Genomic DNA, 12,731 nt, shown 5'->3' with positions numbered 1-12,731 from the left:
AAATTGAATTTATATTCGAGTTTCCAGACACTTGGCTGTTTTGTTGCTTTTTAATTTACAGAACTTGCAATTTTACATTTTCGGATGACATGTTGTTTTTCAAATAGATACATACACACCACTGGAGGAACGAACATCGCACACCTCCGTGGCTGTTTACAATAATTAATGGAATGCGAGCAAACAATTCGAGTGTTTAAAGGTATAAATAGGAGAATATAATAACATTTAACAAGATAATGTATGTAATGTAAAAGTGTATTGAAATTCGATTCCAGTCGGGCTGCTTTCACGTTCTTTTCCGTACGGATGATTCGGTTCGGATTCTTTTGAATTTCAATTTACAAGCTTTCCTGTTTCGATTTAACATTGCTGCACATATTACCTATCCATTTAGTTTCTTCATTCTTGTTTCCAAGTACCATAAAGTTGTTGTACTTTCTTTTTATGTTTGCCATTTAAAGGGCTACAATTAGGCGACATGCGCTGCAGTCGTTTCGGCAAAGGTCGACGCTGCATCTGGGTTCAACGTGCTGGGCACTGGATTAGCACCATCTCCTCCTCCTCCAGCACTTCGCTGCTGACCGGATATGGGATGGTGAAGCTGCTGCTCGAACTGCTGCTGGTGCTGCTGCAGCTGGGGAAAGTGCTCGGGCACGTGGTGAATGGGGCGGAAGATGGTGGCCAGGTCGAGGGTGTGATCGAGGCGACGTGCCGAGATCAGAAAAACGGCCTTCACACGCTCAAATGTTGGCCCATCGTAGACGGATCGGGCCGTATTGGAGAGATCGAAGGGCTCCTCAATGTTTAGCTCCTTCCACTGGTAGACATCGTTCTTGGGGCTCTTCGCCATTCGACATGTGGAAACCGGCAGGACACCACCAGTTCGAATCGAGATGGCAAAGTTCCGGAAGCTGTATGCAAACGAACAATGGGCAATTACTTCCAATTCTACTTCTAGATCGGATCGGGACTTACTCAAAGGTGCTGTAGTACTTGAAGAAACCCAGAAGGTGCTCGCCGAGCGTCTGGGTGTTTAGCGCCTGGTAGGGCTCGATGGGTTCGATGAGATCCAGATCCAGGCAATCCTGCTGCCCCAGCTGAAACTTCTCCGGGTACAGGGAGTGCAGGCAGGGCAGAACGTGGGGCACGCAGGCATGCTGAAGGTAGTGCAGAACCATTAGCACCAGCGAGTAGCTGGAAATGGTCATGCGCTTGGCATCGTTGATGTCGTGATACTGCGCCCAGAGCTTCACGATCACCACCAATGGTCGTGTTCGCCAATCCACTACAAGGATATAGTTTGAGTTAAAGAATATTCTCTAAACAAAGTGGGGAACACAATTGACATCGAACATATTTAATGGATTTAGACGATAACTCGTATTGCTAAACTTACTTGTAAACTATCCTTTGAAAGGATTGCTAGATAGCTTTTAAAAACATATAGGACAGGCACTCAAACGCTCACCAAATTATTTCAGAACTGTTTAAGCTGCTTTCATTGACAAGAACATGAAGAATTTTCAATATACAATTGAATTTAAATACGAAAAGACTCTGAAGGACATCTTACTTTGGGCGTAAAGTTGTAGCAGATAGGTGTTTTTAATGCCCACACAGTTGTTAAAGTTAAGATCAACCTCGATGCCATTGCTGATGTCCTTGAAGCGCAGGATCGGCACTCTCGCCTCGATCAGATTGAAGTCCTGGAAAACCTCTGCAAGCAACAGTCACTCTGTGCCCAAATCAGTATACAGAATTCGCTATCCTTACCCGTGTCCTTCAACACCGCGTTGAATAAAGTAAGAATGATCAAAGCCTCCGTTCGCTTCTCGTTATGGAAGTGATGGTGTTGGTGGTACTGATGCTGGTGGGGATGTACCCCCTGCTCGGGCAGCAGACACATATCGATGTCGGAGGAGTCCGTTCCGAAGCCCGTGATGGTGGATCCAACTAGGCAGATGCGATACCTCTCAAACATCGGTTGCTGTATATTAAATTACTATTAATAATGTTCACACATCGATTAGCTTAACTTACATGCATCCATAGGTACAAGTAGCGCCAGAGACGCATTTTAAGCTTAAACTTATTGTGCGTTTGCTGGGCTCCTCGGAATCTCTTCCAGATTTCCGCCGACAGATTGTCGTACTTGCACATGCAGATAAGCTTCTCTGGCTGCACGGTGACCTCAATGTTTCGCGCTTGGGCCAAGTAGCGATCCGGCGGCAGGATCATCTCGTACCAAGGCCCTCCGGCTCCAGTAGCAACTGGCGTCGGGTTCGGCGACGAGATGGACGGATGTGGGGGTGGTGGTGGGCGGTGCGGCACATAGGAGCTCATTGCATGTCCGCCCATCTGCCCATGCGGACGATGACTGGCATGCGATGGAGGATGTTGCTGGTGCAGTGGATGCTGCACACGCATCTCGGCCAAATGCGGTGATAGCTGGGCAGATCCCAGTGCGCTGGGAGTTGGCGAAATGGAGGGATGTCCATTGTGGCCCAAGCTGGAAATAAATGCAATGACCCAATGATCAGCTTGGCTTCACCTGACCTCAGCCCGTCTCGAACTTACCGACTGCGATTGCTTGTACCGCTCCACTGGGACTCACTGCCAAGTGAGGATGAGGAAAGTGCTGGCGATGCTGGTCGCAGTGCACCGGCATTCCCATCATTGTTGTGCGGTGATGTTCCGGCTCCAGTTCCGCTTCCGCAGCTGGATCCGTACGAAGCCGGATAGCAGGGAGAGCTAGAGTGTGGCCACATGGTAGCTGGTGGCGCCTGGTGACCCTGACCCGGATTGCAGAACCCGTCGGCAAAGTGGAAGAACATATGTGGCGGGGGCGGCGGTGGTGGATGTGAACTTGTTCCAGTCGGGATTGGGTGCGACGATAGTTGCTGCTGCTGCTGCTGCTGGGGCGGCATAATGTAGTGCCCCGCCTGATTATAACTGGGACTCGTGGACAACTTGTCACCACTGGCGGCCGCGGCAGTTATGGCCTCATCCAGCTGGGCGCAGCTAATCATTTTAGTGGGCGTTGTCGTGGTCACCGGCGACAGCAATCCGTGGCCACCAAGCATAGCCAGCGGTGGCGGTGGAAACATGTTTCGTACGTGGTTCGCTGGCGCCGGCAGAGCAGAACCGGACGCCGGAGCAGACACGGAGCGAACCGCCGGTAGCAGTGCTCTGTCCACAGTTGTCGGTGTTGTGCTCGAAGCTGGCGTTATCGAAATGTTCGGCTTGCTGAGCAGCGATGGCTTGACCACCGGTGTTGATCCCGCTGCTGATGCGGCCTCGCCGGTTGCCTCCGTGTCCACGTGAATATAAGTAAGATTATAGATATTTTGGTGCTCGGAGCGCGTAGGCGTGGAACCAACTTCGCCCGTCATCGGGTTATAGCTGTGCTGATAGTATCCGTTCTTATTATTCCCACCCTGCATCCGGCGGTGCATGGCGTTGAAGTGGCTACTGGCCAAGATCTCGATGGTCTTCTGTTGCTGATGTGGATGGTGGTGCTGTTGCTGTCCAGATGCGGATCTGTCCGCTGGATCCCCACTCTTTCCCGGTGGACTGTAGTGCATCTTCTTGTTGATGCCGCTGCCGTTGTCACTGTGCTTTCGCCGGAAGTGCGGATGCGTATGCTGCTGCGCATGATGTTGCTGCTGATGCTGGTACTGCTGATAGACATTCTGGGCATTGCGGTACCGCTGCTGCTGCTGCTGGTAGCCAGATCCCGTCGACTGATGGCCATATTGATGCCGTGAGAAGTTGCTGTTGCCGTTGCTGCTGCTTCTAATCATGTTGCTGCCGCCCGTATTGCTGCTGGACTTCTCAGTGCTATCCGGAAGCATTTCCTTCTGCAGGAACGAGGCGATTGTCAACTGCTTGGGCTGCGAATAGTAATACGGATAGTAGTTGTGCTGCTGATGCTGCTGGTAGCCCGAGTTGCGCCTATGCTCGATGGACAGTGACTGCTGTTGCTGCTGTTGCTCCGATGCTGATGCGGCTGCTGCTGCAGCTGCTACAGCGGCCGCCGACACAACTGCTGCTACCGTTTCCTTCTGTAAGTAATCATGGATTAAGCCCTGAGTTAAGAGCATATCTAAGGAGACACTTACATCTTTAAGCTGAGTGGCGCTTGTCTGTGGGTAATTAGTTTTCCAGAAACTCAGAGGTTGCTGTCGCGGCCTCTGCTTGACCGTCTGATCCTGCTCCTGATCCTGGCTCTTACCCATGGTTGCTTGAGTGCCACCATCTGCACTCGACGATTCTGCAGTCCTGTTGCTGTTGCAGCCACCTGTTCGAGTTGCCTCCGTTTCCGTCGATTCTGCTGCACCTTCCGAGCTTCCGGATTCCGATTCCGACTTGCGATAGTAAGCGGCAGTTGCGCCCGCTGATGAGTTGCGTCGCTTGGTATCAATGCTACTGGTGTTGTTATTTCTGCAGCTGATATTATTATTGTTGCTGCTGCTACTGCTGCTACTGTTCTCATTGAGCCATTTGGCTGGCTTTGTTCTGTTGCTGCAACTGCTGCTGCTGCCAGTGTTGTTGTTGCTGGCGCTGCTAGTGTTGTTGTTGTTGCTGCTGATGGTGCTGTTGTTGTTGCTGCTGCTGGTGCTGTTGTTGTTGCTATCGCTAGACTTGCAATCAGACACGTGTGCGTTGACAACATTCTGATTCTTCATCAGCGCATCGTTGTTGTTCGTCGCCTGCTTCTCCTGTTGCATCTGCATTTGGTGTTGCTGCTGCTGCCGCTGGAAGAACGAAGATGGTTGCTGTTGCTGCTGCAGCAGACTGTTGTTGCTGTTGCCATTGCCAAAGTATTTCTTTCGGGCCCACGAGTGACTGTTGTTGCTGTTGCAGTAGTGCAGTGGCTGCTGTTGTTGTCCCTTGATGGCCTCGTTGTTGTTGTTGCTTGTGTTGCTGCTGCTGTTACTGCTGTGGCAACTATTCACCTGGCGCAGCAGATTGGCCGTTTTATTGTTGTACTTCCCGAACTTCAGATGACACTGTCCCGACTTGGAGCTCGGCGATCCGGCGGACATTCGTGTCCGGAACTCAAGTTGCTGCGACTGCTGCTGCTGTACGGACGTGTTGCATGTTGCTGTGACGCTGCTCTCGGCAACATCTGCGGCAAAGATCTTCATATCGCCGGATATTCGGGTGCTGAACATATCCCAGGTATCGGGTTTTCTAGGGTATGTGGCTCGAGTGCTCGCCCCGTGCGCTCAGTTGCTTAGAACTAGTTTTAAGTTAATGTAAAATTATGTTTTATTTTTTTAGTTTCCTTTCGAATTCGAAAACTTTTTTAGATTTTTTATTGTTTTTTTGTTTTTTGTTTTGATATATATGTATTATAAATTTTGTGTATTTTTATATTTTTTACTTTTTCTTTTCTTTTTGGTGCTTTTAGTCAGATACACTTTATTTCATTTCAGGATTTTTTAATTTTGACTCTGACTTTCACTTTTAACAGCCACCAGTGTAAAGTACCGTATTTTCACACACACACTCTTCTAGCATTCGTAAATTGCGGTCACCTTGCCTCTCCTCTCTTTGCTCTTCTTCACGTTTCGAAGTGTGTGATAGGGGGCTTGCAAGAACCGTTACATGCGAGGAGAAGCGAAATCGCAACGCAAAGTGGGCAAAATAAAAAAGGCAATAAAGGCCGGCAACTAAAATAGACAGAGAATCTGGGTTTACAAAGTTCAATCCAGGAGTGCGAAGAAAGCGCGCCAAAAACTCACCATGCCAAAAGTACGCGTAAAGTAGGCGTTGCAATTTTTCCGGAACTAGCAACCGGAAGCCGGAAACGGGCCCAAAAACAAACGGTGCTTATCTTGTTGAGCGATCGTCGCACTGCTCCGTTCTCATTAATATCCAACACACACTTTCCACATCAATTCTAACATTCATAAAAAACTAAAACTGCGCCTGAAACGCTCTGAAATCAGCTAGCAACTACTGTACCAATCGGGTCTTGCATCGTATCCACCGATACCTTCGTCGGGACGAACCTTTGGTGCACCTGTCATCGATAGTAATTACGTCCCGATTCGAAGCGAGATAGCGATATTCCTGCAACCGTTCTTAACCCATTTCATCCAAAAGATCCCCGATCCGATTCATATTCGTATTCTTATAAACATTGGAAATCCTCTTCTATTGATTCGAGAAAAAGTAAGAGCTCTTATTTTAAAGTGATTTTTATTAAAGAAGTCAACAATGAAGAATTTATTTCGTACTACATACTAACATAATCGCTATCAGAACCGATTAAGCAGCGACTTCCAGAATAAACGTGCTGGCAGTAAGGTGTCGCGGCCTACGCAGCTCTTGTGGGTTAGCCTATAAGATGGGAAAATTATTATATTATTATGGGGATTGATAAAAAGAAGGGTCCGCTCCATGAATACTGAACAACCAACAAACTATAGCTAGGTTTTGAAATAAAGAAGTCTCAATAAAGGCAAATCGTACTTATAACTGGATAAAAATAACATCTTAACTACAAAAAGAAGCTGGTTCTCTCCTGTGTTTGTCGTAATATAAAACAAAGCAATATAAAACAAAGGAACTCACAGGAAGTTGGCACGGCGGAGGCGCTCCAAATATGCATCCGTGGCCACGGCGGAGAGGAAGATCTTGCGCACCTGCGGCGGCACCTTATCGTGCAGCTGCCTGGCGAGCTTTAGGTGCGTATTGGCGGCACTGGCCACATCGAATATACAGTCCTCGACACCCTTGTCGTCGCTCTTAGAGCGAATGATGCGCTCCTGGCTGACGCCATGCAGCACCAGCACCTCGAGCGGAATGCAGGGCGCCTGCTGACGTCCTGCCAGCGGTATCGATCGCAGCAGGGTGGCGATGCCTTGGGCCTTGCCCAAGTGGGAGGCGGCATGATCAGCATTTAGGTCACGCACTCCGCCCACCTCCAACAGCAGGAGCAATAGCGAAGAGAAGGTCTGTTCCGTGTACTCCTCCAGCTCGCGTATCGACTCAAATGCATGCGTGGGCGGACGTTCCCGTGCTGTGACCAGACGGCGCAAATATACCTTATTTAGCTTGCGACTGCCCACCGTGTGCTTCAGTTCGCGCAGGACAGGCTGGTCCTCCACGTACGATCTTTGGGAATCCGGCTCAAAGCACTTGTCTATGGAGTCGTGCCAGAACTTAAGGCGCATTTTGGCTATTTGCGGCTCAATTTGCTGCAAGGATATTTGTCATTATATAAACGATTTTACTGGACAGAAATAAGAAGTTTAAAAACTACGAAGTGTTGCTTATTCTACGAATTTCTCTATCCGTTTTAAAGGAAGGAGAGAAATTATACTCTTGCAGTGTACATAAGAAATTAAGAGATTTGTGAAACCGTTCGAAATGGTAATAATATTCATGAGATGCGGACATAAGCCACTTATGCTTACAATAATATTGATGCGGAGTAACAGAGTCTGAACGGAGTCTGAATTTAAGGCGCCACGTTATTCTAACTTAAAAAATAAGCCCCAAGGAATTTCGATGCTCCACTCACATGGCCGCTAACCGATCTGGAGACCTCCACATTGAATGCCCGTAGGGCGAAGGCAGCACGTCGCAGTTCCCGTGGTAGGAGCAAGGTGCACAGGTAGTTCTCGTAGTCGTATTTCCTGGTTATCCGGAATAGATCCATGTTCAATTATACGGATAACTTCAATCGACAAGTTTGCGCTACTTACTCCACTAGACTCATGCAATGTTTGGCCCCGTATCCATTCTTGTCCGCCTCAATCACTTTCTTTTCCCTGGGAATCGCATTGGTCTTGGCCTCCTGGTGAATTCCGGCATGGCTGACAATTTCTTGGCCGGATTTGGCGTTAAATAACAATCGGCAATTCCAATTTCGCACCAGGCGCCGCATCTGTGCTTCTTCTTTCCACCAGACAACTGAACATATGTTCTGAGCGGTGCTGCCAGATCGCACTCGGTCTGTCAGAAAGTTACTACATATGGGGTATTCGCGATTACGCGGAAATTTCATTTGGCGGAAGATTCAAAATGCTGTATGTGACTTGTTGGTAAATTTATAATGCATTATTATAGCTTAGCTTAGGTAGTTTACCATATAAAGCTTAGCTTAGGTATATAAATACATTATCTTCCGTAAATATTGCTTTTTTGCCATGCGTAATCTTCTTGACTTCTTTTCTTTTTGCTGTGAGGCCATTTTTAGACAAGTTATAGCCAAAAAAGCCAACTTGAAAATTGAGTTTTTTGCCAAAAGTAGTTTCCAGATTTTTTGTGAAAAAAATATTCGGTATTTTGATCAAAACATTGAAAATAATGACTCAAATATGGAATGTCATACCTCGTTGAGTTTGTTTTTTAAATCCCAATCGATTTGCATTCAAGTTTGGGAATTCTAGAATTTTTCATTTTTTTGCAAATTTTGATGATGGTACGTACCCCTTACAAAAAATGCGAAAATTTGTCCAAAAATTAATTTTACAAAATCAATTAAAAAGTTAAAGGGATGGTTAGTGTTGATCATAAGGAGTATAAAATGGTAATTCTTTTTGCTGTGAGTCCATTTTTAGTCAAGTTATAGCCACAAAAGCGAACTTAAACATTGAGTTTTTTGCCAAAAATAGTTTCCCAGTTTTCTGTGAAGAAAATAATCGGTATTTTGATCAAAACATTAAAAATAATGACTCAAATATGGAATGTCATACCTCGTTGAGTTTGTTTTTTAAATCCCAATCGATTTGCATTCAAGTTTGGGAATTCTAGGATTTTTCATTTTTTTGCAAATTTTGATGATGGTACCCCTTACAAAAAATGTGAAAATTTGGCCAAAAATTAATTTTACAAAATCCGTTTTAAAGTGATAGGGGTTGTTAGTATTGGTCATAAGGAGTATAAAATGGTAATTCTTTTTGCTCTGTGACCATTTTTAGACAAGTTATAGCCAAAAAAGCCAACTTGAAAATTGAGTTTTTTGCCAAAAGTAGTTTCCAGATTTTTTGTGAAAAAAATATTCGGTATTTTGATCAAAACATTGAAAATAATGACTCAAATATGGAATGTCATACCTCGTTGAGTTTGTTTTTTAAATCCCAATCGATTTGCATTCAAGTTTGGGAATTCTAGAATTTTTCATTTTTTTGCAAATTTTGATGATGGTACCCCTTACAAAAAATGCGAAAATTTGTCCAAAAATTAATTTTACAAAATCCGTTTTAAAGTGATAGGGGTTGTTAGTATTGGTCATAAGGAGTATAAAATGGTAATTATTTTTGCTCTGTGACCATTTTTAGACAAGTTATAGCCAAAAGAGCCAACTTGAAAATTGAGTTTTTTGCCAAAAGTAGTTCCCAGATTTTTTGTGAAAAAAATATTCGGTATTTTGATCAAAACATTGAAAATAATGACTCAAATATGGAATGTCATACCTCGTTGAGTTTGTTTTTTAAATCCCAATCGATTTGCATTCAAGTTTGGGAATTCTAGGATTTTTCATTTTTTTGCAAATTTTGATGATGTTACCCCTTACAAAAAATGTGAAAATTTGGCCAAAAATTAATTTTACAAAATCCGTTTTAAAGTGATAGGGGTTGTTAGTATTGGTCATAAGGAGTATAAAATGGTAATTCTTTTTGCTCTGTGACCATTTTTAGACAAGTTATAGCCAAAAAAGCCAACTTGAAAATTGAGTTTTTTGCCAAAAGTAGTTTCCAGATTTTTTGTGAAAAAAATATTCGGTATTTTGATCAAAACATTGAAAATAATGACTCAAATATGGAAAGTCATACCTCGTTGAGTTTGTTTTTTAAATCCCAATCGATTTGCATTCAAGTTTGGGAATTCTAGAATTTTTCATTTTTTTGCAAATTTTGATGATGGTACCCCTTACAAAAAATGCGAAAATTTGTCCAAAAATTAATTTTACAAAATCCGTTTTAAAGTGATAGGGGTTGTTAGTATTGGTCATAAGGAGTATAAAATGGTAATTATTTTTGCTCTGTGACCATTTTTAGACAAGTTATAGCCAAAAGAGCCAACTTGAAAATTGAGTTTTTTGCCAAAAGTAGTTCCCAGATTTTTTGTGAAAAAAATATTCGGTATTTTGATCAAAACATTGAAAATAATGACTCAAATATGGAATGTCATACCTCGTTGAGTTTGTTTTTTAAATCCCAATCGATTTGCATTCAAGTTTGGGAATTCTAGGATTTTTCATTTTTTTGCAAATTTTGATGATGTTACCCCTTACAAAAAATGTGAAAATTTGGCCAAAAATTAATTTTACAAAATCCGTTTTAAAGTGATAGGGGTTGTTAGTATTGGTCATAAGGAGTATAAAATGGTAATTCTTTTTGCTCTGTGACCATTTTTAGACAAGTTATAGCCAAAAAAGCCAACTTGAAAATTGAGTTTTTTGCCAAAAGTAGTTTCCAGATTTTTTGTGAAAAAAATATTCGGTATTTTGATCAAAACATTGAAAATAATGACTCAAATATGGAATGTCATACATCGTTGAGTTTGTTTTTTAAATTCCAATCGATTTGCATTCAAGTTTGGGAATTCTAGGATTTTTCATTTTTTTGCAAATTTTGATGATGGTACCCCTTACAAAAAATGCGAAAATTTTGGCCAAAAATTAATTTTACAAAATCAATTGAAAAGTGAAAGGGGTGGTTAATTATTGAAAATAGAAATAGAGAAATTGTTGCAAAAATAAGTCAAAAGCATCTGAAAGTACGATTCATTGTAAGTTCGGATATTAAAAAGTTTATTGTTTGTATGATTGTATGTATGTATTGTATTGCATTGTATGTATGATTGCATATTTTGAATTTTCTCAATTAATCAAAATCATTATGACTAAAACATAGCTTTAATATAAACGGTAAACAAAAACCTATCTATTTTAATTGCCGCATCACAGAGGTGAGTTGGATTATTTATTGGAGCATTTTGGTTAAGCAGCTCAGCCGCAGCATCCTCCGGCATTGCAGGATTGGGAGGGGGGCGGAATGCGCCCAATTCGTCGATTAGGCCTTAATCCACCTCCGCGATAACCGCTACCGCCTCCGCCTCCGCCACCGCCTCCGCCGCCACCGCCTCCGCCGCCACCACCACCGCCCCCTCCGCCCCAGCTACTACTTCCCCATCCATTTCCTCGACGGGAGTTATCTCCGTTGCTATCATTTCCAGTGAATGGAGACAGGAACGATGCAAGCCTGAAAGGAGGGATATGGGTTAAGGAATCCTAAGCTCTTAACACCCATTTAGCACTCACAACTGTTTGACGGCGAACCATATACCCACGAATGTGTCCAAAACTCGTCTCAAGTCCCATGGACGTTTCTCCCACAGACGACCATCTGCAAAACGAAGGGCTTAGCATTCTGGAGATCATATGCTCATTCACTTGCACTTACTTTGATCGACGTACGCCATTTTAAAGCTAAATTAGCATGCAATATCTTTTGTTTCTTTCAAATATTTCCAGATCTGGGCCGAAGCTGAATATTTTGATTTGTTTGTGTATAAAAAAAAAAATTGACGTGGTGTTTAGAGATGGACAAGCAAAGCAGCTGATGATACAACAAATATCGCATAGCCTACGCTGATGTCGATAGTCTCATATGTTGAAATAAATACATTTTTGAATTTAAAAAACATTTTTTATGAACTCATTAAAACAGAGCTTTTGCAAAAGTTATGGTTGGTATTTATTTATGTATTTCACCAGAATAACTATGTATTCCTATTTGGGTACTGTGACTTCGAATTTGCAATTGTAAATTAACGAATATAAACCCGCAGACCGATAGAAAAAAACCTGTAGCTATGTATTGGAGCTAATAGTTGATAAATGGAACCGACGACGGCCACGAAGCAGCGACCCAGGAATCAGTGGTTAATCGTAATCAGCAATTGCCCGCTCGAGTTCGAGTTTAAGACAACTGCGTCATAAGCGCCACATGGGCGGGATAAACCGTGATATCTGGGTCATTCAGGGTGCTGCTATACACGACCAGCCTTCTGTCGGCGCGACATCCTCCCAAGAGTCTTGGGAACCGGATGTCGCTACTATCCTCATCCGCCTCCAGCGGGCATATTGCAGCTCATAGTCGGCTGAATGCGGCCGATCCGGCGGTTTGGTCTTAGTCCACCTGATCCTGATCCAGGTCTTCCTCCTCCACCGCCGCCACCACCTCCGCCGCCGCCGCCCCATCCTCCACCGCCACCCCATCCATTTCCGCGACGCGGATTGGCCTGGTTATTGTTGCCCGTAAAGGGAGCAAGGAATGTTAGGAATCTGTGGGGGAAATCATACAGCATTAGCTATTTGGCACGACGTGCAGTCTAGTGGTAGACTTACAGCTGCTTAATGGCAAACCATATCCCGACAAATAGCTCCACAATCCGTCGCCAGTCCCACGGACGCTTCTCCCACACGCGCCCATCTGTGGAATTAGGCCAATGCGAAATGTGATGGAAATTCAAGGGTGTACCCAAGTCAATTGCACTCACTATGGTCGATGTACACCATGGCGCCACGCTATCCTCAGGGAAGCTCCAGCCACCCTCGATTTATTGCACAGTTTTACGGAGATATGTTTCTTACGGGTGTTTTAGGTTCAACAAATATCTCAACATGCTACTAGAGATGGACCAGCTGCAATGTCAAGTCATTGGTATTGTTCACCATAAGCATGTACCTATCGATAGATAAT

General features: G+C 44.0%; 4 protein-coding genes across 8 annotated transcripts; all 4 read right to left on the bottom strand.

Annotated features, from left to right (window-relative positions):
• Positions 1-23: 23 nt before the first annotated feature.
• On the bottom strand, positions 24-6,001 carry wisp (wispy). Of its 3 annotated transcripts, none has more exons than NM_132538.2 (9): positions 5,754-6,001; positions 5,393-5,681; positions 4,125-5,199; positions 2,581-4,067; positions 2,044-2,512; positions 1,777-1,990; positions 1,577-1,720; positions 979-1,288; positions 24-914 (listed from the first exon to the last, which is right to left on the bottom strand). In NM_132538.2, the coding sequence occupies exons 3-9, from the start codon at positions 5,178-5,180 to the stop codon at positions 473-475; spliced, it is 4,122 nt and encodes a 1,373-aa protein (NP_572766.1). In that variant the 5' UTR covers positions 5,181-5,199; positions 5,393-5,681; positions 5,754-6,001; the 3' UTR covers positions 24-472. The 3 variants fall into 3 exon arrangements, with proteins under 3 accessions (NP_572766.1, NP_001285143.1, NP_001285144.1); NM_001298214.1 differs by having other exon boundaries at positions 2,581-4,064; NM_001298215.1 differs by having other exon boundaries at positions 4,125-5,681.
• A 197-nt stretch (positions 6,002-6,198) lies between these two features.
• On the bottom strand, positions 6,199-8,212 carry sicily (severe impairment of CI with lengthened youth). 2 transcript variants are annotated; one of them, NM_001298213.1, is made up of 4 exons: positions 7,725-8,212; positions 7,541-7,655; positions 6,589-7,214; positions 6,199-6,354 (listed from the first exon to the last, which is right to left on the bottom strand). In NM_001298213.1, the coding sequence occupies exons 1-4, from the start codon at positions 7,904-7,906 to the stop codon at positions 6,273-6,275; spliced, it is 1,005 nt and encodes a 334-aa protein (NP_001285142.1). In that variant the 5' UTR covers positions 7,907-8,212; the 3' UTR covers positions 6,199-6,272. The 2 variants fall into 2 exon arrangements, with proteins under 2 accessions (NP_001285142.1, NP_572765.1); NM_132537.2 differs by having other exon boundaries at positions 7,725-7,937.
• Positions 8,213-10,757: 2,545 nt separating this feature from the next.
• On the bottom strand, positions 10,758-11,592 carry CG1840 (uncharacterized protein). 2 transcript variants are annotated; one of them, NM_132536.2, is made up of 3 exons: positions 11,430-11,592; positions 11,288-11,372; positions 10,758-11,228 (listed from the first exon to the last, which is right to left on the bottom strand). In NM_132536.2, the coding sequence occupies exons 1-3, from the start codon at positions 11,446-11,448 to the stop codon at positions 10,976-10,978; spliced, it is 357 nt and encodes a 118-aa protein (NP_572764.1). In that variant the 5' UTR covers positions 11,449-11,592; the 3' UTR covers positions 10,758-10,975. The 2 variants fall into 2 exon arrangements, with proteins under 2 accessions (NP_572764.1, NP_001259474.1); NM_001272545.1 differs by having other exon boundaries at positions 11,291-11,372.
• A 111-nt stretch (positions 11,593-11,703) lies between these two features.
• On the bottom strand, positions 11,704-12,660 carry SelG (Selenoprotein G). The gene is made up of 3 exons (NM_132535.3): positions 12,529-12,660; positions 12,377-12,461; positions 11,704-12,313 (listed from the first exon to the last, which is right to left on the bottom strand). Exons 1-3 carry the CDS (start codon positions 12,545-12,547, stop codon positions 12,085-12,087), a joined length of 333 nt encoding a protein of 110 aa, NP_572763.3. The 5' UTR covers positions 12,548-12,660; the 3' UTR covers positions 11,704-12,084.
• Positions 12,661-12,731: the final 71 nt, after the last annotated feature.

Source organism: Drosophila melanogaster, chromosome X (assembly GCF_000001215.4).
Source record: "Drosophila melanogaster chromosome X".
Lineage (NCBI taxonomy): Eukaryota > Metazoa > Arthropoda > Insecta > Diptera > Drosophilidae > Drosophila > Drosophila melanogaster.
The sequence above is the reverse complement of the archived record's forward strand: the minus strand, read 5'-3'. Positions and strand labels throughout refer to the sequence as shown.